This window comes from Balaenoptera borealis, assembly GCF_965194805.1.
Source record: "Balaenoptera borealis genome assembly, chromosome: 10".
NCBI lineage: Eukaryota > Metazoa > Chordata > Mammalia > Artiodactyla > Balaenopteridae > Balaenoptera > Balaenoptera borealis.
Genome location: NC_138874.1, coordinates 108,850,199 through 108,873,394, shown reverse-complemented (window position 1 = coordinate 108,873,394; position 23,196 = coordinate 108,850,199). Strand labels below are relative to the sequence as shown.

Genomic DNA, 23,196 nt, shown 5'->3' with positions numbered 1-23,196 from the left:
AGAATCTCCACTGCCTGGGGGAGGAAGAGGCCTTTTCTGAGAGCTTGCCGTGAGCCAGATCATGCCCTCAAATGTCCTCGGCATGGCGATGAGGCGCCACACTCCACAAGAGCAATTTGCTCGCTCTGCTGACTGAGTGCTCTCTGGGGAAAGTATCCCTTTTGGACTCCGCGGGGGGTGGGGGACCTGAAACAGCCCTGTTCTCCCCGCACACATAACTCTTGGTCTAGACAATGCTTTCGAGCAGAAATGAGCCCAGGACAGACCTCCCTGTCACCCAAAGCTCTGGGGAGACACTGTGTAGCCACAATGTCCTGAAATCGCAGAGCCAGACCCGAGGATCCTTGTGCTATGGCTCCTCTGGAAGCGTCTGCTCGCTCTAGGGTGACCAGGGCAGGTGCTGAGAGGTGGAAAACGTCCACTCGCCCCACCTGGGGCTCCTGGCTGGAGTCTGTGGCGGTGAGTGGGGAGGGAGGGGACACCCCGGAGTCAAGAGGCAGCAGGACTCACCTGGCAGGAGCGTGGACTGGGGCCTGTCACCTGGGAGAGAGAGAAGGCAGATCAGACACCTTGCACAGAAGGGGCACGACACGGGCAAAGGGGGACGACGCTGAGCAGGTGAGACGCTCGGTCCATGCCTGTGCCCTGCCACGCAGGGTGGGACCTCTGCCATCCTCACCCCCCAAAAATGCTCCTCCTGACAGGTCCAGGCAGCCCAGCATCCCTTATTTCCAATGTCAAGGTGATTAGCTCTGTGTCTACATGACCGAGTGGACCCAAATCAGTCATCAGCCTCACAGCTTTTATGGGCCCACTGAGGCAGCAAGACAGGGGTCCAGTTCGAAGTTCAAATCCCGTGTGAGATCTGCCAGGCCCGACCATAGGTGATGACAAGGCTGTGCCCAGCAGGACACCCAGGGGCCACTGCCCTGCACACGGCAGACCCGGTGCCCAGACAGTGCATCCCGGTTCCCTGGAGGGGCTACCGTCCAGGGCTCAGGAACCAAACCCTGGGCCACCTGCAGTCCTGGGCCCTGACCTCCATTCACAGACCTCCTGACAGAACTAGCCTCTTTTGCCTCTGGCTTGCACTGTGGCATGGAGAAAATGGCTTCAAGTCACTTTCAGTTTGGTTCTTTGTTCTAATTCACCAGCTACGTGCCTGGCAGCTTGTCAGAAAGCTTATACTAATTCTTAGCAGAGAGACAAAGTGATTTAAGGAAGCAAGAAATGTAAACATGCTTTAAAAGAGATTCAGAATATCAGAAGGAAACGACACCCCCAGAGAGGGACACCCAGCTTATTTGAGACCAACCTGAGCAGACGACACTGGCGTCCTCGCTGTGTCCACAGTTGTGTGTGTTCCAGGGGTTGTGAGGGCAGCTCCACAGGTAGCTCTCGTGCCCCGAGCAAGCCACGTCGTCCAGGACGATGGGCCCTGAGCCTTGACCGTACCGGGCATTTCCTGGGGCTGACGTGGCCCAGCCACAGCCCAGCTGCCTGCAGACCACGTTGGCGTCATTGGTGTCCCAGCTGTCGTCACACACGGTGCCCCAGGAGCCTCGGTACAGGACCTCCACCCGGCCCTGACACCTGTCACCTCCATTCACCAGCCTCAGGGCCAAACCTGATTCAGTTCCTGGAAGGAGACGGGAAAATGCACTCTCCTGTGTCTTCCGGAGGAAGAGGTCCGGAGGACTCAACGAGATTCAGAATCCTTCCAGGGAAAGACTTCTGAGATCAAGCTAATGTTTTCCTTCCAGAGGACCTGACTGAGCCTGGCCATCATCGTTTATCCTCACGGGGCTGTTTGATAGAACCCTTGGCTGTGGACTGAGCGACGCATGTTCTCTGATGGGTTCCCCACAAGGCCCAGCAATTCAGTGGCTGATCCCAGCCTTGGGATGGAGGTGGGAAGAGGGGAAGCCCACAGCCTGAATCCCCAGGGACCACTGGGATGAACTTGAGCCCCTGCAGCAGGAGACCACCAGAGACAGCTTCCCAGACCCCGCCAAGGGGCCACCTTCAGATGTTCACTCCCACATGGGAACCCACTCCATCAGGCCCAAGTGTATTCTGAAGACTACTTTTCCGCTGAGCACTCACTCATGTCATTTTCAAACCCCAAACTTCAGCTGACTCTTGAATAAGCCATGCACCCACTGAAAACCATCAGAGCACATGGACATGATTAGGGAGAAGGCATCTGTTGGTAGGAGGCGGATCAGAGTCCTTCTAGGGCTTGTCCACTGAAGAGCTACAAAAACACCAGACTCTCTCCCCTCCTGGGCTTAGACCTGTGGCTGACAACTGCCCCTTGGCAGGAAGAAAGCTGAGAGCGAAGTCCATAAACATAAGAAAATAGAGGTAAGAAAAGTGCAGGGGAAAAGCTCTACTAGAACTTCTGGATCCAGCACTACCTGAAGACCGACCACCTCTTAGCTATGGAAGTCATTTCGGCCGCCACTACCACCCCCAACTCAAGAGAGTGTGAGTTGGGATCCTATCACTTGGCAACAAAAGCATTCTCAGTCATGTATGCCACAACTGGGAGGTGAAGGTTCTCCATAACTCCGGCACGCGAAAGGAACCCTCCACATTAGATGAGGTGGTGAGCTCAGAGGCTCCAACCAAGAGTCAGGAACTGCACCCAGGCCTGATGACTGGAGCGTTACGGCAGGATCCAAGTGATGCTTACCATAGGCAGGAGTTGCGGAAGTCCACCAATCTGAAGGGAAGACACAGCAGGATTAGAAAGAAGGTGTCTAGAGTCAAGGTCGGTCTAGTGCCCTGTCACTCACATCAGGGAAAGGAGGGTCTGAGAATCTCCACTGCCTGGGGGAGGAAGAGGCCTTTGCTGAAGGCTTGCGGTGAGCCAGTTCATGCCCTCAAATGTCCTCGGCATGGCGATGAGGCGCCACACTCCACAAGAGCAATGAGCTCGCTCTGCTGACTGAGTGCTCTCTGGGGAAACTATCCCTTTTGGACTCCGCGGGGGTGGGGGACCTGAAACAGCCCTGTTCTCCCCGCACACATAACTCTCGGTCTAGACAATGCTTTCGAGCAGAAATGAGCCCAGGACAGGCCTCCCTGTCACCCAAAGCTCTGGGGAGACACTGTGTAGCCACAATGTCCTGAAATCGCAGAGCCAGACCCGAGGATCCTTGTGCTATGGCTCCTCTGGAAGCGTCTGCTCGCTCTAGGGTGACCAGGGCAGGTGCTGAGAGGTGGAAAACGTCCACTCGCCCCACCTGGGGCTCCTGGCTGGAGTCTGTGGCGGTGAGTGGGGAGGGAGGGGACACCCCGGAGTCAAGAGGCAGCAGGACTCACCTGGCAGGAGCGTGGACTGGGGCCTGTCACCTGGGAGAGAGAGAAGGCAGATCAGACACCTTGCACAGAAGGGGCACGACACGGGCAAAGGGGGACGACGCTGAGCAGGTGAGATGCTCGGTCCATGCCTGTGCCCTGCCACGCAGGGTGGGACCTCTGCCATCCTCACCCCCCAAAAATGCTCCTCCTGACAGGTCCAGGCAGCCCAGCATCCCTTATTTCCAATGTCAAGGTGATTAGCTCTGTGTTTACATGACCGAGTGGACCCAAATCAGTCATCAGCCTCACAGCTTTTATGGGCCCACTGAGGCAGCAAGACAGGGGTCCAGTTCGAAGTTCAAATCCCATGTGTGATCTGTCAGGCCCGACCATAGGTGATGACAAGGCTGTGTCCGGCAGGCCACACAGGGGCCACTGCCCTGCACACGGCAGACCTGGTGCCCAGACAGTGCATCCCGGTTCCCTGGAGGGGCTACCGTCCAGGGCTCAGGAACCAAACCCTGGGCCACCTGCAATGCTAGGCCATGACCTCCATTCACAGACCTCCTGACAGAACTAGCCTCTTTTGCCTCTGGCTTGCACTGTGGCATGGAGAAAATGGCTTCAAGTCACTTTCAGTTTGGTTCTTTGTTCTAATTCACCAGCTACATGCCTGGCAGCTTGTCAGAAAGCTCACACTAATTCTTAGCAGAGAGACAGGGTGATTTAAGGAAGCGAGTAATGTAAACATGCTTTAAAAGGGATTCAGAATGTCAGAAGGAAACGGCACCCCCAGAGAGGGACACGCAGCTTATTTGAGACCAACCTGAGCAGACGACACTGGCGTCCTCGCTGTGTCCACAGTTGTGTGTGTTCCAGCCACGGTGAGGGCAGCTCCACAGGTAGCTCTCGTGCCCCGAGCAGCCCACGTCGTCCAGGACGATGGGCCCTGAGCCCTGACCGTACCGGGCATTTCCTGGGGCCGACGTGGCCCAGCCACAGCCCAGCTGCTTGCAGACCACGTTGGCGTCGTTGGTGTCCCAGCTGTCGTCACACACGGTGCCCCAGGAGCCTCGGTACAGGACCTCCACCCGGCCCTGACACCTGTCACCTCCATTCACCAGCCTCAGGGCCAAACCTGATTCCGTTCCTGGAAGGAGACGGGAAAATGCACTCTCCTGTGTCTTCCGGAGGAAGAGGTCCGGAGGACTCAACGAGATTCAGAATCCTTCCAGGGAAAGACTTCTGAGATCAAGCTAATGTTTTCCTTCCAGAGGACCTGACTGAGCCTGGCCATCATCATTTATCCTCACGGGGCTGTTTGATAGAACCCTTGGCTGTGGACTGAGCGACGCATGTTCTCTGATGGGTTCCCCACAAGGCCCAGCAATTCAGTGGCTGATCCCAGCCTTGGGGTGGAGGTGGGAAGAGGGGAAGCCCGCAGCCTGAATCCCCAGGGACCACTGGGATGAACTTGAGCCCCTGCAGCAGGAGACCACCAGAGACAGCTTCCCAGACCCCACCAAGGGGCCACCTACAGATGTTCACTCCCACATGGGAACCCACTCCATCAGGCCCAAGTGTATTCTGAAGACTACTTTTCCGCTGAGCACTCACTCATGTCATTTTCAAACCCCAAATTTCAGCTGACTCTTGAACAAGCCATGCACCCACTGAAAATCATCAGAGCACATGGACATGATTAGGGAGAAGGCATCTGTTGGTAGGAGGCGGATCAGAGTCCTTCTAGGGCTTGTCCACTGAAGAGCTACAAAAAAACCAGACTCTCTCCCCTCCTGGGCTTAGACCTGTGGCTGACAACTGCCCCTTGGCAGGAAGAAAGCTGAGAGCGAAGTCCATAAACATAAGAAAATAGAAGTAAGAAAAGTGCAGGGGAAAAGCTCTACTGGAACTTCTGGATCCAGCACTACCTGAAGACCGACCACCTCTTAGCTATGGAAGTCACTGCGGCCCCCTCTCCCACCCCCAACTCAAGAGAGTGTGAGTTGGGATTCTATCACTTGGCAACAAAAGCATTCTCAGTCATGTATGCCACAACTGGGAGGTGAAGGTTCTCCATAACTGCGGCACGCGAAAGGAACCCTCCACATTAGATGAGGTGGTGAGCTCAGAGGCTCCAACCAAGAGTCAGGAACTGCACCCAGGCCTGATGACTGGAGCGTTACGGCAGGATCCAAGTGATGCTTACCATAGGCAGGTGTTGCGGAAGTCCACCAACCTGAAGGGAAGACACAGCAGGATTAGAAAGAAGGTGTCTAGAGTCAAGATCGGTCTAGTGCCCTGTCACTCACATCAGGGAAAGGAGGGTCTGAGAATCTCCACTGCCTGGGGGAGGAAGAGGCCTTTTCTGAGAGCTTGCCGTGAGCCAGATCATGCCCTCAAATGTCCTCGGCATGGCGATGAGGCGCCACACTCCACAAGAGCAATTTGCTCGCTCTGCTGACTGAGTGCTCTCTGGGGAAAGTATCCCTTTTGGACTCCGCGGGGGGTGGGGGACCTGAAACAGCCCTGTTCTCCCCGCACACATAACTCTTGGTCTAGACAATGCTTTCGAGCAGAAATGAGCCCAGGACAGACCTCCCTGTCACCCAAAGCTCTGGGGAGACACTGTGTAGCCACAATGTCCTGAAATCGCAGAGCCAGACCCGAGGATCCTTGTGCTATGGCTCCTCTGGAAGCGTCTGCTCGCTCTAGGGTGACCAGGGCAGGTGCTGAGAGGTGGAAAACGTCCACTCGCCCCACCTGGGGCTCCTGGCTGGAGTCTGTGGCGGTGAGTGGGGAGGGAGGGGACACCCCGGAGTCAAGAGGCAGCAGGACTCACCTGGCAGGAGCGTGGACTGGGGCCTGTCACCTGGGAGAGAGAGAAGGCAGATCAGACACCTTGCACAGAAGGGGCACGACACGGGCAAAGGGGGACGACGCTGAGCAGGTGAGACGCTCGGTCCATGCCTGTGCCCTGCCACGCAGGGTGGGACCTCTGCCATCCTCACCCCCCAAAAATGCTCCTCCTGACAGGTCCAGGCAGCCCAGCATCCCTTATTTCCAATGTCAAGGTGATTAGCTCTGTGTCTACATGACCGAGTGGACCCAAATCAGTCATCAGCCTCACAGCTTTTATGGGCCCACTGAGGCAGCAAGACAGGGGTCCAGTTCGAAGTTCAAATCCCGTGTGAGATCTGCCAGGCCCGACCATAGGTGATGACAAGGCTGTGCCCAGCAGGACACCCAGGGGCCACTGCCCTGCACACGGCAGACCCGGTGCCCAGACAGTGCATCCCGGTTCCCTGGAGGGGCTACCGTCCAGGGCTCAGGAACCAAACCCTGGGCCACCTGCAGTCCTGGGCCCTGACCTCCATTCACAGACCTCCTGACAGAACTAGCCTCTTTTGCCTCTGGCTTGCACTGTGGCATGGAGAAAATGGCTTCAAGTCACTTTCAGTTTGGTTCTTTGTTCTAATTCACCAGCTACGTGCCTGGCAGCTTGTCAGAAAGCTTATACTAATTCTTAGCAGAGAGACAAAGTGATTTAAGGAAGCAAGAAATGTAAACATGCTTTAAAAGAGATTCAGAATATCAGAAGGAAACGACACCCCCAGAGAGGGACACCCAGCTTATTTGAGACCAACCTGAGCAGACGACACTGGCGTCCTCGCTGTGTCCACAGTTGTGTGTGTTCCAGGGGTTGTGAGGGCAGCTCCACAGGTAGCTCTCGTGCCCCGAGCAAGCCACGTCGTCCAGGACGATGGGCCCTGAGCCTTGACCGTACCGGGCATTTCCTGGGGCTGACGTGGCCCAGCCACAGCCCAGCTGCCTGCAGACCACGTTGGCGTCATTGGTGTCCCAGCTGTCGTCACACACGGTGCCCCAGGAGCCTCGGTACAGGACCTCCACCCGGCCCTGACACCTGTCACCTCCATTCACCAGCCTCAGGGCCAAACCTGATTCAGTTCCTGGAAGGAGACGGGAAAATGCACTCTCCTGTGTCTTCCGGAGGAAGAGGTCCGGAGGACTCAACGAGATGCAGAATCCTTCCAGGGAAAGACTTCTGAGATCAAGCTAATGTTTTCCTTCCAGAGGACCTGACTGAGCCTGGCCATCATCGTTTATCCTCACGGGGCTGTTTGATAGAACCCTTGGCTGTGGACTGAGCGACGCATGTTCTCTGATGGGTTCCCCACAAGGCCCAGCAATTCAGTGGCTGATCCCAGCCTTGGGATGGAGGTGGGAAGAGGGGAAGCCCACAGCCTGAATCCCCAGGGACCACTGGGATGAACTTGAGCCCCTGCAGCAGGAGACCACCAGAGACAGCTTCCCAGACCCCGCCAAGGGGCCACCTTCAGATGTTCACTCCCACATGGGAACCCACTCCATCAGGCCCAAGTGTATTCTGAAGACTACTTTTCCGCTGAGCACTCACTCATGTCATTTTCAAACCCCAAACTTCAGCTGACTCTTGAATAAGCCATGCACCCACTGAAAACCATCAGAGCACATGGACATGATTAGGGAGAAGGCATCTGTTGGTAGGAGGCGGATCAGAGTCCTTCTAGGGCTTGTCCACTGAAGAGCTACAAAAACACCAGACTCTCTCCCCTCCTGGGCTTAGACCTGTGGCTGACAACTGCCCCTTGGCAGGAAGAAAGCTGAGAGCGAAGTCCATAAACATAAGAAAATAGAGGTAAGAAAAGTGCAGGGGAAAAGCTCTACTAGAACTTCTGGATCCAGCACTACCTGAAGACCGACCACCTCTTAGCTATGGAAGTCATTTCGGCCGCCACTACCACCCCCAACTCAAGAGAGTGTGAGTTGGGATCCTATCACTTGGCAACAAAAGCATTCTCAGTCATGTATGCCACAACTGGGAGGTGAAGGTTCTCCATAACTCCGGCACGCGAAAGGAACCCTCCACATTAGATGAGGTGGTGAGCTCAGAGGCTCCAACCAAGAGTCAGGAACTGCACCCAGGCCTGATGACTGGAGCGTTACGGCAGGATCCAAGTGATGCTTACCATAGGCAGGAGTTGCGGAAGTCCACCAACCTGAAGGGAAGACACAGCAGGATTAGAAAGAAGGTGTCTAGAGTCAAGGTCGGTCTAGTGCCCTGTCACTCACATCAGGGAAAGGAGGGTCTGAGAATCTCCACTGCCTGGGGGAGGAAGAGGCCTTTGCTGAAGGCTTGCCGTGAGCCAGATCATGCCCTCAAATGTCCTCGGCATGGCGATGAGGCGCCACACTCCACAAGAGCAATTTGCTCGCTCTGCTGACTGAGTGCTCTCTGGGGAAAGTATCCCTTTTGGACTCCGCGGGGGGTGGGGGACCTGAAACAGCCCTGTTCTCCCCGCACACATAACTCTTGGTCTAGACAATGCTTTCGAGCAGAAATGAGCCCAGGACAGACCTCCCTGTCACCCAAAGCTCTGGGGAGACACTGTGTAGCCACAATGTCCTGAAATCGCAGAGCCAGACCCGAGGATCCTTGTGCTATGGCTCCTCTGGAAGCGTCTGCTCGCTCTAGGGTGACCAGGGCAGGTGCTGAGAGGTGGAAAACGTCCACTCGCCCCACCTGGGGCTCCTGGCTGGAGTCTGTGGCGGTGAGTGGGGAGGGAGGGGACACCCCGGAGTCAAGAGGCAGCAGGACTCACCTGGCAGGAGCGTGGACTGGGGCCTGTCACCTGGGAGAGAGAGAAGGCAGATCAGACACCTTGCACAGAAGGGGCACGACACGGGCAAAGGGGGACGACGCTGAGCAGGTGAGACGCTCGGTCCATGCCTGTGCCCTGCCACGCAGGGTGGGACCTCTGCCATCCTCACCCCCCAAAAATGCTCCTCCTGACAGGTCCAGGCAGCCCAGCATCCCTTATTTCCAATGTCAAGGTGATTAGCTCTGTGTCTACATGACCGAGTGGACCCAAATCAGTCATCAGCCTCACAGCTTTTATGGGCCCACTGAGGCAGCAAGACAGGGGTCCAGTTCGAAGTTCAAATCCCGTGTGAGATCTGCCAGGCCCGACCATAGGTGATGACAAGGCTGTGCCCAGCAGGACACCCAGGGGCCACTGCCCTGCACACGGCAGACCCGGTGCCCAGACAGTGCATCCCGGTTCCCTGGAGGGGCTACCGTCCAGGGCTCAGGAACCAAACCCTGGGCCACCTGCAGTCCTGGGCCCTGACCTCCATTCACAGACCTCCTGACAGAACTAGCCTCTTTTGCCTCTGGCTTGCACTGTGGCATGGAGAAAATGGCTTCAAGTCACTTTCAGTTTGGTTCTTTGTTCTAATTCACCAGCTACGTGCCTGGCAGCTTGTCAGAAAGCTTATACTAATTCTTAGCAGAGAGACAAAGTGATTTAAGGAAGCAAGAAATGTAAACATGCTTTAAAAGAGATTCAGAATATCAGAAGGAAACGACACCCCCAGAGAGGGACACCCAGCTTATTTGAGACCAACCTGAGCAGACGACACTGGCGTCCTCGCTGTGTCCACAGTTGTGTGTGTTCCAGGGGTTGTGAGGGCAGCTCCACAGGTAGCTCTCGTGCCCCGAGCAAGCCACGTCGTCCAGGACGATGGGCCCTGAGCCTTGACCGTACCGGGCATTTCCTGGGGCTGACGTGGCCCAGCCACAGCCCAGCTGCCTGCAGACCACGTTGGCGTCATTGGTGTCCCAGCTGTCGTCACACACGGTGCCCCAGGAGCCTCGGTACAGGACCTCCACCCGGCCCTGACACCTGTCACCTCCATTCACCAGCCTCAGGGCCAAACCTGATTCAGTTCCTGGAAGGAGACGGGAAAATGCACTCTCCTGTGTCTTCCGGAGGAAGAGGTCCGGAGGACTCAACGAGATTCAGAATCCTTCCAGGGAAAGACTTCTGAGATCAAGCTAATGTTTTCCTTCCAGAGGACCTGACTGAGCCTGGCCATCATCGTTTATCCTCACGGGGCTGTTTGATAGAACCCTTGGCTGTGGACTGAGCGACGCATGTTCTCTGATGGGTTCCCCACAAGGCCCAGCAATTCAGTGGCTGATCCCAGCCTTGGGATGGAGGTGGGAAGAGGGGAAGCCCACAGCCTGAATCCCCAGGGACCACTGGGATGAACTTGAGCCCCTGCAGCAGGAGACCACCAGAGACAGCTTCCCAGACCCCGCCAAGGGGCCACCTTCAGATGTTCACTCCCACATGGGAACCCACTCCATCAGGCCCAAGTGTATTCTGAAGACTACTTTTCCGCTGAGCACTCACTCATGTCATTTTCAAACCCCAAACTTCAGCTGACTCTTGAATAAGCCATGCACCCACTGAAAACCATCAGAGCACATGGACATGATTAGGGAGAAGGCATCTGTTGGTAGGAGGCGGATCAGAGTCCTTCTAGGGCTTGTCCACTGAAGAGCTACAAAAACACCAGACTCTCTCCCCTCCTGGGCTTAGACCTGTGGCTGACAACTGCCCCTTGGCAGGAAGAAAGCTGAGAGCGAAGTCCATAAACATAAGAAAATAGAGGTAAGAAAAGTGCAGGGGAAAAGCTCTACTAGAACTTCTGGATCCAGCACTACCTGAAGACCGACCACCTCTTAGCTATGGAAGTCATTTCGGCCGCCACTACCACCCCCAACTCAAGAGAGTGTGAGTTGGGATCCTATCACTTGGCAACAAAAGCATTCTCAGTCATGTATGCCACAACTGGGAGGTGAAGGTTCTCCATAACTCCGGCACGCGAAAGGAACCCTCCACATTAGATGAGGTGGTGAGCTCAGAGGCTCCAACCAAGAGTCAGGAACTGCACCCAGGCCTGATGACTGGAGCGTTACGGCAGGATCCAAGTGATGCTTACCATAGGCAGGAGTTGCGGAAGTCCACCAACCTGAAGGGAAGACACAGCAGGATTAGAAAGAAGGTGTCTAGAGTCAAGGTCGGTCTAGTGCCCTGTCACTCACATCAGGGAAAGGAGGGTCTGAGAATCTCCACTGCCTGGGGGAGGAAGAGGCCTTTGCTGAAGGCTTGCCGTGAGCCAGATCATGCCCTCAAATGTCCTCGGCATGGCGATGAGGCGCCACACTCCACAAGAGCAATTTGCTCGCTCTGCTGACTGAGTGCTCTCTGGGGAAAGTATCCCTTTTGGACTCCGCGGGGGTGGGGGACCTGAAACAGCCCTGTTCTCCCCGCACACATAACTCTCGGTCTAGACAATGCTTTCGAGCAGAAATGAGCCCAGGACAGGCCTCCCTGTCACCCAAAGCTCTGGGGAGACACTGTGTAGCCACAATGTCCTGAAATCGCAGAGCCAGACCCGAGGATCCTTGTGCTATGGCTCCTCTGGAAGCGTCTGCTCGCTCTAGGGTGACCAGGGCAGGTGCTGAGAGGTGGAAAACGTCCACTCGCCCCACCTGGGGCTCCTGGCTGGAGTCTGTGGCGGTGAGTGGGGAGGGAGGGGACACCCCGGAGTCAAGAGGCAGCAGGACTCACCTGGCAGGAGCGTGGACTGGGGCCTGTCACCTGGGAGAGAGAGAAGGCAGATCAGACACCTTGCACAGAAGGGGCACGACACGGGCAAAGGGGGACGACGCTGAGCACGTGAGACGCTCGGTCTACGCCTGTGCCCTGCCACGCAGGGTGGGACCTCTGCCATCCTCACCCCCCAAAAATGCTCCTCCTGACAGGTCCAGGCAGCCCAGCATCCCTTATTTCCAATGTCAAGGTGATTAGCTCTGTGTCTACATGACCGAGTGGACCCAAATCAGTCATCAGCCTCACAGCTTTTATGGGCCCACTGAGGCAGCAAGACAGGGGTCCAGTTCGAAGTTCAAATCCCGTGTGAGATCTGCCAGGCCCGACCGTAGGTGATGACAAGGCTGTGCCCAGCAGGACACCCAGGGGCCACTGCCCTGCACACGGCAGACCCGGTGCCCAGACAGTGCATCCCGGTTCCCTGGAGGGGCTACCGTCCAGGGCTCAGCAACCAAACCCTGGGCCACCTGCAATGCTAGGCCATGACCTCCATTCACAGACCTCCTGACAGAACTAGCCTCTTTTGCCTCTGGCTTGCACTGTGGCATGGAGAAAATGGCTTCAAGTCACTTTCAGTTTGGTTCTTTGTTCTAATTCACCAGCTAAATGCCTGGCAGCTTGTCAGAAAGCTCATACTAATTCTTAGCAGAGAGACAAAGTGATTTAAGGAAGCAAGAAATGTAAACATGCTTTAAAAGAGATTCAGAATATCAGAAGGAAACGCCACCCCCAGAGAGGGACACCCAGCTTATTTGAGACCAACCTGAGCAGACGACACTGGCGTCCTCGCTGTGTCCACAGTTGTGTGTGTTCCAGGGGTTGTGAGGGCAGCTCCACAGGTAGCTCTCGTGCCCCGAGCAGCCCACGTCGTCCAGGACGATGGGCCCTGAGCCCTGACCGTACCGGGCATTTCCTGGGGCTGACGTGGCCCAGCCACAGCCCAGCTGCCTGCAGACCACGTTGGCGTCGTTGGTGTCCCAGCTGTCGTCACACACGGTGCCCCAGGAGCCTCGGTACAGGACCTCCACCCGGCCCTGACACCTGTCACCTCCATTCACCAGCCTCAGGGCCAAAGCCAATTCGGTCCCTAGAGGGCAGCACAAGGACACCGCCTCATGTCTCTCCTGAGGTCACAGGCCTAAGGCTGGTTCCAGACTCAGGGGACTTCCTGCCGGTGACTCTCCCCTGGGCAGGAATCACCTTTCTTTTATGCCCAGGAGTTAATCTTCACCACAGGGAAAGGAGCAGAGATTCCTATTGTGCCCAAGTCTCAAGATGCTCAAATGCAGAGACGCAGCCCATCAGTCCAAGATGAGGCGAGCACGAAGGTAACCCCAACCCACCCAGGATACACCCAGGCTAGAGTGCCGTGGTCGCAGGAGGAAGGCCAAGACCATTCCCCTGTTGGTAGCTTGTTGTCTCCCGGGTAGTTCTCCCTGCGTTCTGGCCGCGCCCCTGGAGGTGACGGGACCGGGGCAGACAGAAGCAGTTCAGGCATTTTACACCCCACTCCTCCGGCTGGACGGCCATCCATGGCCTGAGAGACCGGGGGAGGTACCAGCAGGGTGGAGAGGTATCCAGGGCCTACACTGACCGCCTGGAGGAAAATCTTCCCTGAGCCTCTGGACCCGATCCCACTGGACACAGCTCACCAGCCCGCTAAGATCGGACCTCAGACCTGGCCTCCAGAGACTCTTGCTTCACTCACAGGCACAAGGATATGGACGGCCACACCCTGAACCTGCTCCTGTCACATCCAAACCCCCAGTTTATCCAGAAGCAGAAAGTAAGCCCCAGGGAGGTGGATAGGAATATTTACCTGTTGGTGACGGAGCAGGTGAGGATAAGGTCTGCCAGGAGGCTGGAAGTGGCAACAAAGGGAAAGGTCAGAGTTAGACAGCACAGGAAGGAAGCCTTGGAAAAACTTTTACCCAGCATGATGACACCAGTTCCACATCTGGATCCTGCCACTTGCTACCTGTGTTTGCTGAGGAAGCCTCCTGCTCAGCTAGCTCCTCCGGGACAATGGCCCTGTCTGAGGTCAGCCGGCTCCCTCCACCTCTCTAAGCCTGGCATGTTCTCCTTCCCGTGAGAAAACTTTTGCCACCTCCCTTCCATGAGCCATGTCCGCACTGGCACATCTGAGGGGTTGTCCAGAGGCAGAAGCGGACAGAAAAGTCAGGGGGTGAAGCTGGAGCCAATCATGGCCCCTGGCACCCAGAGCACTGCAGTCCCTTATGACCCAGCGTCTCCTGGGCACTGTCCCTGCCACGTCCGGATGCAGGTGTGGCCCTGTTGGATCTGAGATGTGGCCCGGAGTGAGGGATGCAGGCACTCCTCCCTGTTCTCATGTCCCATCAACAGAAGGTCAGTAATTATCAACCTTCCTTCTCCCACAAAACTCTCCTCAGCTGGGATGTAACAGGGCCTAGGGCGGTGGAACACATTCCTGGTTCTCTGAACCTGCAGGTGACCATCTCTGGGACAGTATCAAGGACAGGATGTGACAACTCAGATGGATCAATGGGAAGACGGGAGTGTTGGAAACCCCATGTCTAGATGAGAAGAACCAGCTGGGAGACTGAGCAAGGGAGGGGACAATGTGTCCCCCCAGGTTCTGCAAAGTACAGTGATTCCCCCCGAGGGGAGAAGAATGGGGGATGGGCAGGGAGTAAAGGGACATCCCGAGGAAGGTCGCCTGAGACTCACTGGGCCAGGCAGTGGACTGGGGCCGAACAGCTGCGAGAAAGACAAGGAAAGTCAGACACAAAGCACACAGGGGCCCCACTGGGATCCCAGGTGGAAGAAACTCAGCCTTCACACGTTGCTGATGCTTTTCTTAGGGCCTCTGCGTGGAGAGTGTGTGCCCACCATCGACGACTCAGTCCACTGGGGCTTCTCGTTCTGTCTCACTTCCTGTGCCTGGACCTGAGGGCTTACTTTCCTGACTATGAAAGTCCCTGGCATGCCTGCGACCAGCCACCAGTGCGACCGGCCACCGGAGCTACCGCCTTAACTCCCTGTGGGAGCAGCAAGGATGAGCCCCAGCGGTTAGGGTAGGACCCCAAGGCCACCAGCCCAGCTGCAATGAGGGTGAGGCTCAGCCAGGCGCCCCAGAGTTTCTGCCTGGGGTCCGGCTCCTGCCCCAGTGTCCTAGCAGGCTCGTTGCCACTCCACACAGCCACCCCCTCCCGTACCCCTCCGCCCTCTCAACTGTGTTCACCGCACTCACACATGCACCTTTTACACTGGAACTCTGTTGACTGAGTCGGCTATGAGAGGACCCCAGTCTGTAAGCCATCAAGCGCACCTTTCCCTTTTGGTAACAGCATCCCCTAGACTCCGCCGGGGGTGCGGGACATGAAAAAAGCCCTGTTCTCCCCGCACACATAACTCTCGGTCTAGACAATGCTCTCGAGCAGAAATGACCCCAGGACAGGCCTCCCTGTCACCCAAAGCTCTGGGGAGACACTGTGTAGCCACAATGTCCTGAAATCGCAGAGCCAGACCCGAGGATCCTTGTGCTATGGCTCCTCTGGAAGCGTCTGCTCGCTCTAGGGTGACCAGGGCAGGTACTGAGAGGTGGAAAACGTCCACTCGCCCCGCCTGGGGCTCCTGCTTGGAGTCTGTGGAGGTGAACGGGGAGGCGGGGGACACCCCGGAGTCAAGAGGCAGCAGGACTCACCTGGCAGGAGCGTGGACTGGGGCCGGGAAGCTGGGAGAGAGAGAAGGCAGATCAGACACCTTGCACAGAAGGGGCACAACAGGGGCAAAGGGGGATGAGGACGACACAAGGACACCGCTTCATGTCTCTCTTGAGGTCACAGGTCTAAGGCAGGTTCCAGACTCACACCATTTCTAATGGCCACAGTTCCCCGGGCAGGGGGTCACTTTGAACATGGCCATGAGTTAACCTTCATCACAGGGAAATGAACAGAGACTTTCCTTCCCCAAGCCCAGGCTGCCAGAACCTCAGGCTCTACTGGCTGACCTCCCAGCTCTCCTACTTGGGGTACCCCCAGGGGGGTTTACGGGACCTCTGATGTCCACAGGCTGAAAGGTCATGGTTCCCGTATAGTGAAAAGAAATCAGTGTGGCCTCATATGGGCTCAGGAAAGGGCACAGACAAGGTGGCCCCCTCAACGGGTATGCAGCTGCCTCTGCAGGCTGTGCAGCCAGAGACCCAGGACCCTAGCCTGACCAGAGGTCAGCATGCATTGGTGAGGACCACATGGTGGGCTCTGAGCATGGGCAATAAGACCCTCTTGGAGACAGAACACCAAGCTCCATCTTGGAGCTCCTTGGAGATGCCTCTGCAGGTTGATTCCTCCCCTTTCTCAGAGTCAAGGTGCATGGAAGAGATACCTTCTCAGGCCTGAGGCCTTGTTCAGAAGTCCCCACCCTTGAAAGCTGAGCACCCCCATCTCTTACACCTTCCGCCCCTCTTCTGGATCAGAGATGGACCTCTGGGTGCAGTAAGGTAATGAGCCCACAGGGATCCCACATAACAAACTTTACCTTCTGCTGCACTTGCTGTTGAGGGTTCCTCCGTGACAAACAAAGCTACAGAATGGAGAGAAGGAAAGGTCATTTGATGTTGGCTCTCCTCCGGGAGGGTTGACCCTCTGCACCTTGGCTCAGAAAAGGGGCTGGATACAAAGATCTGGAAGCCCTGCCCACTGCCCAAAGGTTGTCTTCCTTGTGAAGCAGAACCCATCTCTCTGTCACTCTGTCAGCCCTCATTCAATGCTGGAGGCCACCAGGGACATTCTTGGCTCCAGACATTCACCACCTCCTATGCTTCCACAATATCCATCCAAAATATCACCCTTTGATGAACTGCCCAAATCTATCCACAAGATTAAACTTCAAATACCAACTGCCTATTTCTATGGCTCAAACATAGTCTCAAATGACAATACCTACCATCACTGAGATATTCCTGAATGTGGTCCCAACTAGGAGGAAAGGCAGTTTCCAAAGATGCAGCCCCAAATGTCAAAATAACCTCCTCCAAAGTGATTGTTCGGACAGACATGCTCTCTTGGGGACACATTCTCATGTGACAGCTGCATCGCCATGGTCGCATCCTGTGCACAGTGACATGCATGTACACACAGCAGTCCACACAGTAAATGCCAGAGGTTGCTCTAAAGATGGGTAATTTGACTAGAAGCTCCCCTTTGGGGCACACAAGACGGGTGGCATCCTTAGAGGCTTCTTTGTGGATTAAAGGACCCATTGGTGCTAGAAGACCCACCAGCACTCTGAGCATAAAGGAGAAATGTTGGGATTTTCCGGGTTAAGTCAGGGAGGATTTCTCTTCTTCACTGAGGCTGTAAATATCCTTCATTTGTCATTTAATCACCGATAAAGAGAACATATTGGTTACTGCTTAGTTTGCTTTTGGTATAGATTTAAGTTTTAAAGACCAAAACTCCCCAATCCTTCTTCCTCGCATTTAAAAGGATGAGAAGGTACCACTTAGGAAGGTGTTTGGTCATCCCAGGCCAGGGATGGTTGCAATGCTGTTCACAGGGTCATGCGCCCCGGGGGATGGCACCAGCAAGCTCAGGCAAGTCGCCTGCCCTCTCTGAACCTCCATTTCTTTATCTGTGAGAAGGGACAGTGACACCTGCCCCCTAACATCAAATACGAGTAGAGCAGGTAAACTGCAGAGTGTTCCGGGTATGTGTCACGACACTGAGGACCTCGGGAGCCCTGTCTTCAGGGTGGCACAGGTGACAGTGCCAGTGACGTCTGCGCTACCTGAGCGCCCGACTCCAGCGTGCTCCCCGTGGCCATGTTCACGGTCGCACCACCCGCTGTGGGGCAACTGGGCGGGGCAGGGGTTGCTCCCTTCCCAACCAGTGCACGGTGCCCACGAGAACGTCCCCTGAGCCCTGACCAGGGTGGGTCCCACCCAGGGCTGGCAGTGAATGGCCACAGCCGAGCTGTGGGCAAACAACATCTGCATCCCGGGCGTCCCAGCTGTCGTCACACACGGTGTCCCAGCAGCCTTGGTACAGGAACTCCACCTGGCCCTGACACCGGTCACCTCCATTGCCCGGCCACACTGCGTGGACACGGTGGAAAGCCCTTGCCGTCACGCTCTCTGCCGCCCCGGCTTTCACCAGCCGGCACCCTCTGCCCTCCCTCCTCTGTCCCCTCTCCTGGACCGACGTTTGTCCTCTCTCAGGACCTTATACATGGCAGCTCCCCCAGTGCCGTCTCAGCCCTCTTCTCTTCCCCACCTGGAGGGCCTCATGTACTCTGAGAGCTTTCCAGGAAGGAGACCCCCACTTCCATCTCTCCAGGCCTGATCAGCCCTGACCAGCCCAGCCCCAAGCTCTGGACCAGCGTTTTCAAATGGGCTCCTAGATCCCATCCCCTGCCCCGGCCGACCCTGGCCCACACTGAACACAGGCTCTTTCCTCCATTTGAACGAGCAGTGTCATCACATTCCACGTTAACTGCGTCGGAAATGTGGGCATAATATTTGATTCCTCCTTCTCCCCACCCCTTATACCCAGCCTGTCACCAAGGTCGTCTTTCCGTTTTTACTCCACCGCCATTTTGCGAGGTTAGGTCTTTCTTCTCTTGAACCTGGCCTTGCCCAGGGGCCTGCCTGTTCATCTCCCTGCCCCTGCCCTTCCCGTCTCGAATCCATCCACACCCACTGATTCAACCAGCATTCCTGAGGTGCCTACTCTGTGCCAGTTCCTGTGCTGAGCTGATGCATCTGTCTCCCCCAGACCACCTCAAGTTTTATCTTCATATAAAGTACAGACATGTGCAAGTCACGTTTCTGTTCCAAATGCCTCGATGTACTCTGCACTCCCATCAGGGTCAAGCCCAAGATGGCACATGTCCAAGAGTGGGCCTCAAGCTACCTTTTGAGCCTCCTGTGAGGGGCTTAGAGAGCCTGATTCTCACCAGAAGGATGACCATGACTGGGGAGTCAGTGGGCACCGTGTTCCTGCCTGACATGATCCTGTAGAATCACCCACGCTGATGACGCAAGGAGAACAGGCAGCAGGTTTTGAGGGATCCAGCAGCGTCCTGACAACAGGAGCCTTGTCAGTGGTTAGTCTGAGGTTATGAGAAATTTTTGGTCGGGAAGTGATCAGAGAGGTTAGCATGGGATGGAAGAGAAAGGGGCAGGTGGCGCCCATGGTTGTTGTCAGGGTAGGGGTCAGGGAAAGAGGGAGGAAAGGCCAAATGGACTATCTGTTGGGTTTTCCCCAAGGTGCATTCTGGGCTCCCTTAGCCCCTCCTGCTGTCCCCTTCTGGTCACTCCTGTGAAAGGTCCCTGCAGAAGAGATCTCAGCCTCGGCCTGTGCCTTGCTGGAGGTCAATCACCAGAAAGCTGTCCCTCAAGTCCCTCCCAGGCCACTTCTGGACTCTCAGGGCATGCTCTGAAAGGGCAGGGATTGGCCTCAAAACAGCTAAGACTCAATGGCAGGATCAGCTGCCCCAAGTGAGCACACGAAGGACCCTGACGTATCAAATTTGGTGCAAAGTGTGCATATCCTCACAGGAGGAGAAGAGATGACACATTTAGAAAGAATCCTGGACAGAGGCAAAGGCACCTGTTCTGGGATCAAATCTCTGCCCGGCCACTGACCCACCATGTGACCTTAGACACAGAACTTGACAAGTTACCTTACAATGCCCCGGTTTCCCTATCTGCACAAGGAAGGTGATTATACTACTTACCTCAAAGTGTTGTTGGAAAGATTTCATGATAATAGCACTTACTATGTGCATTAGTTGAGCACTTATTATGTGCCAGCCAGTCTTTTAAATGCTTTTTTATATATTAACTCATTTGGTGTATGAAAATAATTTTGTGCAGGGTACAAAGCAAATGCTTGGGAGATGTTAGCTATCTTTGATAGAACTGACATTCATGGTGAGAAGAGGCACTGATTTTTTTTCACCTCTCTCTCTTGACACCAAGCTGAAGGTAATCTCATGCAATGAATAACTGAGAGGTAGAGAGAAGAAGGAAGGAGAATGACAGATGAAACTGGCTGAGTATGTGTCTGGGACACGCAGAGGATCTCTGAACCCCTTGACCCCTCCCTCTCCATCCCTGCATTCTAAAGGGCAGGCACTTGCTCTGTGGCCAAGACTGCACTCAGCCTCAAGTAACCCTGGCCGACCCAGCCAGAGAGCAAAACCCCGGGGAAGACAAATAAAGAAAAAATATCTTACCATCATCTGTGGTGTGGAGAAGCCACGGATCTAGAAAGAAATCAAATTCATCTTAGGCGATTCTGCTGTTTGTAAATGATCTACAGTCACAGAAACTGGCTTGAAGTTCACCTCACAACAATGCCACGGGGTGCTGTGGTTCAATGTTGGGTTTCTGTGCCTGCAGCATTCTTGCTGAAAGTGTTTGGGGTTTTGCAATAGACCTTTAAAACAAGTGGGTCGGATATGGGGTGTTCAGTAATATTAGATGTAATAAAGTACATGTCTCCTTACCAGGCCCTCTAACACTAGATATAGTCCCAGGATGTGATCTATGCTCGGGAGGCACCCAGCTTATTTCATGCTCTCAGGTACTATCTTTTCTGCCATACAGAATGCATCTATCTCAGTGAAGTTTAAGGATTTCGTGGATGGGCGCCTAGTCTGAACCCTCTCCACGGACGAAGGGGAGGATGTCCGGCCTAAGGGGACGGCACGGAGGGGCAGCGTGGCACAAAGTGGAGACTGTGCCCGACTGCTCATTGCTTGATGTGTCAGTTTGAGACGTGACCAAGGATGAGCATCCGGGAGATGTGCTCATGGATACGTCTCTGAATTTGCCTCCATCATCTCCACGCAGATTTAGACGACGACTTAGAAAGCAGACAAGAACCGAGTCTGACTGCAGCTGCCCACACACCTGCTCTTCAGCCAGTTGCCCCAAAAGACAAACGGTGTTCTACCAGCAATGGCAGGTGACACTTCCAAACTTTGTTGATCAGAAGCCATTTTTTTCTAGAGCTTCAGAAAATGTATCAAAGGCACAGTTTGGGGAATGGGACCTAGAGATACCCTCCCATCAGCACACTACGCTGGTAAGCTACACGATATAAGGATGGCTAAGCATGGGGAGGGGGGAGTATCTGACTGCAGGGGGAGGGCGGCTACCGTCAACCTAAGTCTGTACCTATTCCCTCAAGTTCCTGGCAACAGTGCCAATGACTAACAGAAAAACACTCTTCCTTTCTCCTCTGTCTGGCTAACTCCACCATCAGCCCCGGACCTCAGTTCACCTGTGACTTCCTCGGGGCTGCTCTCTCTGATGGCTTGAGCATGGCTCTCTTGCTCTGGACCTCTTGCTGCAGCACCTATCACAGCTGTAGTCGTAACTGTGTGCTCAGAGATTAATGTCTATCTTTCCATTAGACCCTGAGTCCCTGCAGGGACTTCTCCTGTTTAGAAGGATCCTGGTAGGACCTCTTCTGGCCAAACGAGGTGGCACGGATGTCGAAGCCGTTGTGAAAGATGTGTAAAAGTTCAATGTCAGCAATTCACTTATGGAAAAGTCTTTACATCAACAAGTCAGACTTACGATGTAGCCAATAACCATTTGGGAAAATGTTAAAAACCTGCATTTACTTGACATTAAGCAAAACACAGACATTAAGAAAAAATAAGTTTAAAAAGGTAGCCCTTCAAATATATACACGTATCTTCTGTCGCTTGCTTTGGAAATTTTTAGCAAAGTCCCATAATTACATTGTAAACATGAAAACTTAATTCAGTCCTGGGCCATGCAGCATGCTTGCTCAAAGTGTGGTCTGCAGACCATCCTTATTTTCGGTTATATAAAAATGCAGATTCCTGAGCCCCACCCCAGACCAACCAAATCCGAGTGTCTGGAGTGGGGAGGTGAACTCTAAGGACCCGCATTCAGCCAAATATCCTAGTTGATTCTGATGTGCACTGAAGTTTGAGGCAAAGGCAAATTAAAACTGAAGAAGAACCTAATTGTATAACCACATGGTCCATTTATGCTGTAGCTGAAAGAAGTGTCTATTGCCCTTGTATTTCCATACAGGACACAAATCATATTCTTATGCAACCCTCATACCATTCATTAAAGTCCAGTGAGGCAGTGTTTATTCTTTTTGATATAAATAACTGTATAGAAGGATAAATAAATTTTAAACCAAATACAGGATGCTGTTTTCAAAGTACTTACCACGTGTTCTGGGAAGATCTGATTCAGAAACTATAAAGGAATAAAAGAAAAATCAGACGCACGCATGTTTCATGCACAGGGAACCCTAACCAAGAAATCCACCTTTGAGCCATTGCTTTTCTTATAGTTGACTCTGAACTAAAGATGTAACAACTGCATGTAACTCAACATCAACAAATCTGGAATCTGGTTTTGAAATTTAATTCAAATTGAAAAGGTTTCTTGAGGCTCTAGTGCAACGAGAGGTCTAGGCTTGCTTCTAAAATGCCTCAAAAGTCCACACTTGTGTCGTCTCTTCTCCTCCTTCACACACCCAAGGGTGCTGATTTTTAAAAGCTTAATCATGGCAGAAGATTTTGTACATTTTCTAACCTGGGGACCTGGGGTCATATTCAAGAGTTTTATATGTGTCATCTTAGTTAATCCTCATACTACCCCATAGGGAAACTGAGGCTCGGGTAGGTGACCCAAATCAACTGACTAGTAAGTGACAGGGGCAGGATTTGTACTCAGACAGTTGCTCTTAACCATTTCACTATTCTGCCTTCCAGTATATATATTTTTAACGTTTGTATTATTGGGCCCAAATCATGCTCTGCCATTTTGCACAGGACTAGATGCGTGCACAGGACTAGAATAAAAGAGGAATTAGGGAGCAGAAGAAGTTAGCCTTTAAAGCATTGATTGAGGCAGGGGTATTCATTATTTCCCCAAGACCTGTTAACAATTCTAGAAAAGAAGAGAAATGTGATTCTATCCAGAGAGGCTCAGTTAGAAGCTGCTGTCCCTGTCTGCCCCTGCTGCCCTGCTGTCTGTAACCCCTGCTGGACACCCAGTGGGGCAGTCTGGGGGACAGAGACCTTAGGAAAGAAGTGTGGCTAGACAGAGACTTGCATGGAAACTTGGGGCCTATCTTATGATCAGTATGGAACCTCACAAGGAAGGAGCTAAGGGTCCAAGTGGACCCCCTCAGAGGACCTGTCCTACATCTAAAACCCAGCAGGACTCTCTGCAGCAGTCCCTCCTGAGTTCTTGGGGGTGGCCTTGGGCACCACAATCGCCCAGCTCCCGAGTGTGATAGAGTTACCAGAGCTGAGTGTCTGTGTCTCCCGAAAAGCAGTTTCTCTGGTGTCGCTCACTGTTGATGTTGCTGAAAAT

The 23,196-nt window shown here is 54.2% G+C and overlaps 1 protein-coding gene across 1 annotated transcript in view; it reads right to left on the bottom strand.

The window, feature by feature from the left end:
• LOC309635536 (scavenger receptor cysteine-rich domain-containing protein DMBT1-like) overlaps nucleotides 1–23,196 on the bottom strand; it is a 77,108-nt gene that overhangs the window by 43,041 nt on the left and 10,871 nt on the right. Inside the window, exons 2-21 of the mRNA XM_082406923.1 lie at nucleotides 23,126–23,188; nucleotides 22,039–22,068; nucleotides 20,055–20,084; nucleotides 16,353–16,397; nucleotides 15,520–15,549; nucleotides 13,654–13,695; nucleotides 12,598–12,921; nucleotides 11,793–11,822; nucleotides 11,161–11,190; nucleotides 9,778–10,101; nucleotides 8,973–9,002; nucleotides 8,340–8,369; nucleotides 6,957–7,280; nucleotides 6,152–6,181; nucleotides 5,519–5,548; nucleotides 4,136–4,459; nucleotides 3,331–3,360; nucleotides 2,699–2,728; nucleotides 1,316–1,639; nucleotides 511–540 (exon numbers count right to left, since the gene is read on the bottom strand). Of these exons, the coding sequence (XP_082263049.1) occupies nucleotides 511–540; nucleotides 1,316–1,639; nucleotides 2,699–2,728; nucleotides 3,331–3,360; nucleotides 4,136–4,459; nucleotides 5,519–5,548; nucleotides 6,152–6,181; nucleotides 6,957–7,280; nucleotides 8,340–8,369; nucleotides 8,973–9,002; nucleotides 9,778–10,101; nucleotides 11,161–11,190; nucleotides 11,793–11,822; nucleotides 12,598–12,921; nucleotides 13,654–13,695; nucleotides 15,520–15,549; nucleotides 16,353–16,397; nucleotides 20,055–20,084; nucleotides 22,039–22,068; nucleotides 23,126–23,188 (2,130 nt within the window). The remainder of the gene's footprint in view (nucleotides 1–510; nucleotides 541–1,315; nucleotides 1,640–2,698; nucleotides 2,729–3,330; nucleotides 3,361–4,135; nucleotides 4,460–5,518; nucleotides 5,549–6,151; nucleotides 6,182–6,956; nucleotides 7,281–8,339; nucleotides 8,370–8,972; nucleotides 9,003–9,777; nucleotides 10,102–11,160; nucleotides 11,191–11,792; nucleotides 11,823–12,597; nucleotides 12,922–13,653; nucleotides 13,696–15,519; nucleotides 15,550–16,352; nucleotides 16,398–20,054; nucleotides 20,085–22,038; nucleotides 22,069–23,125; nucleotides 23,189–23,196) is intronic.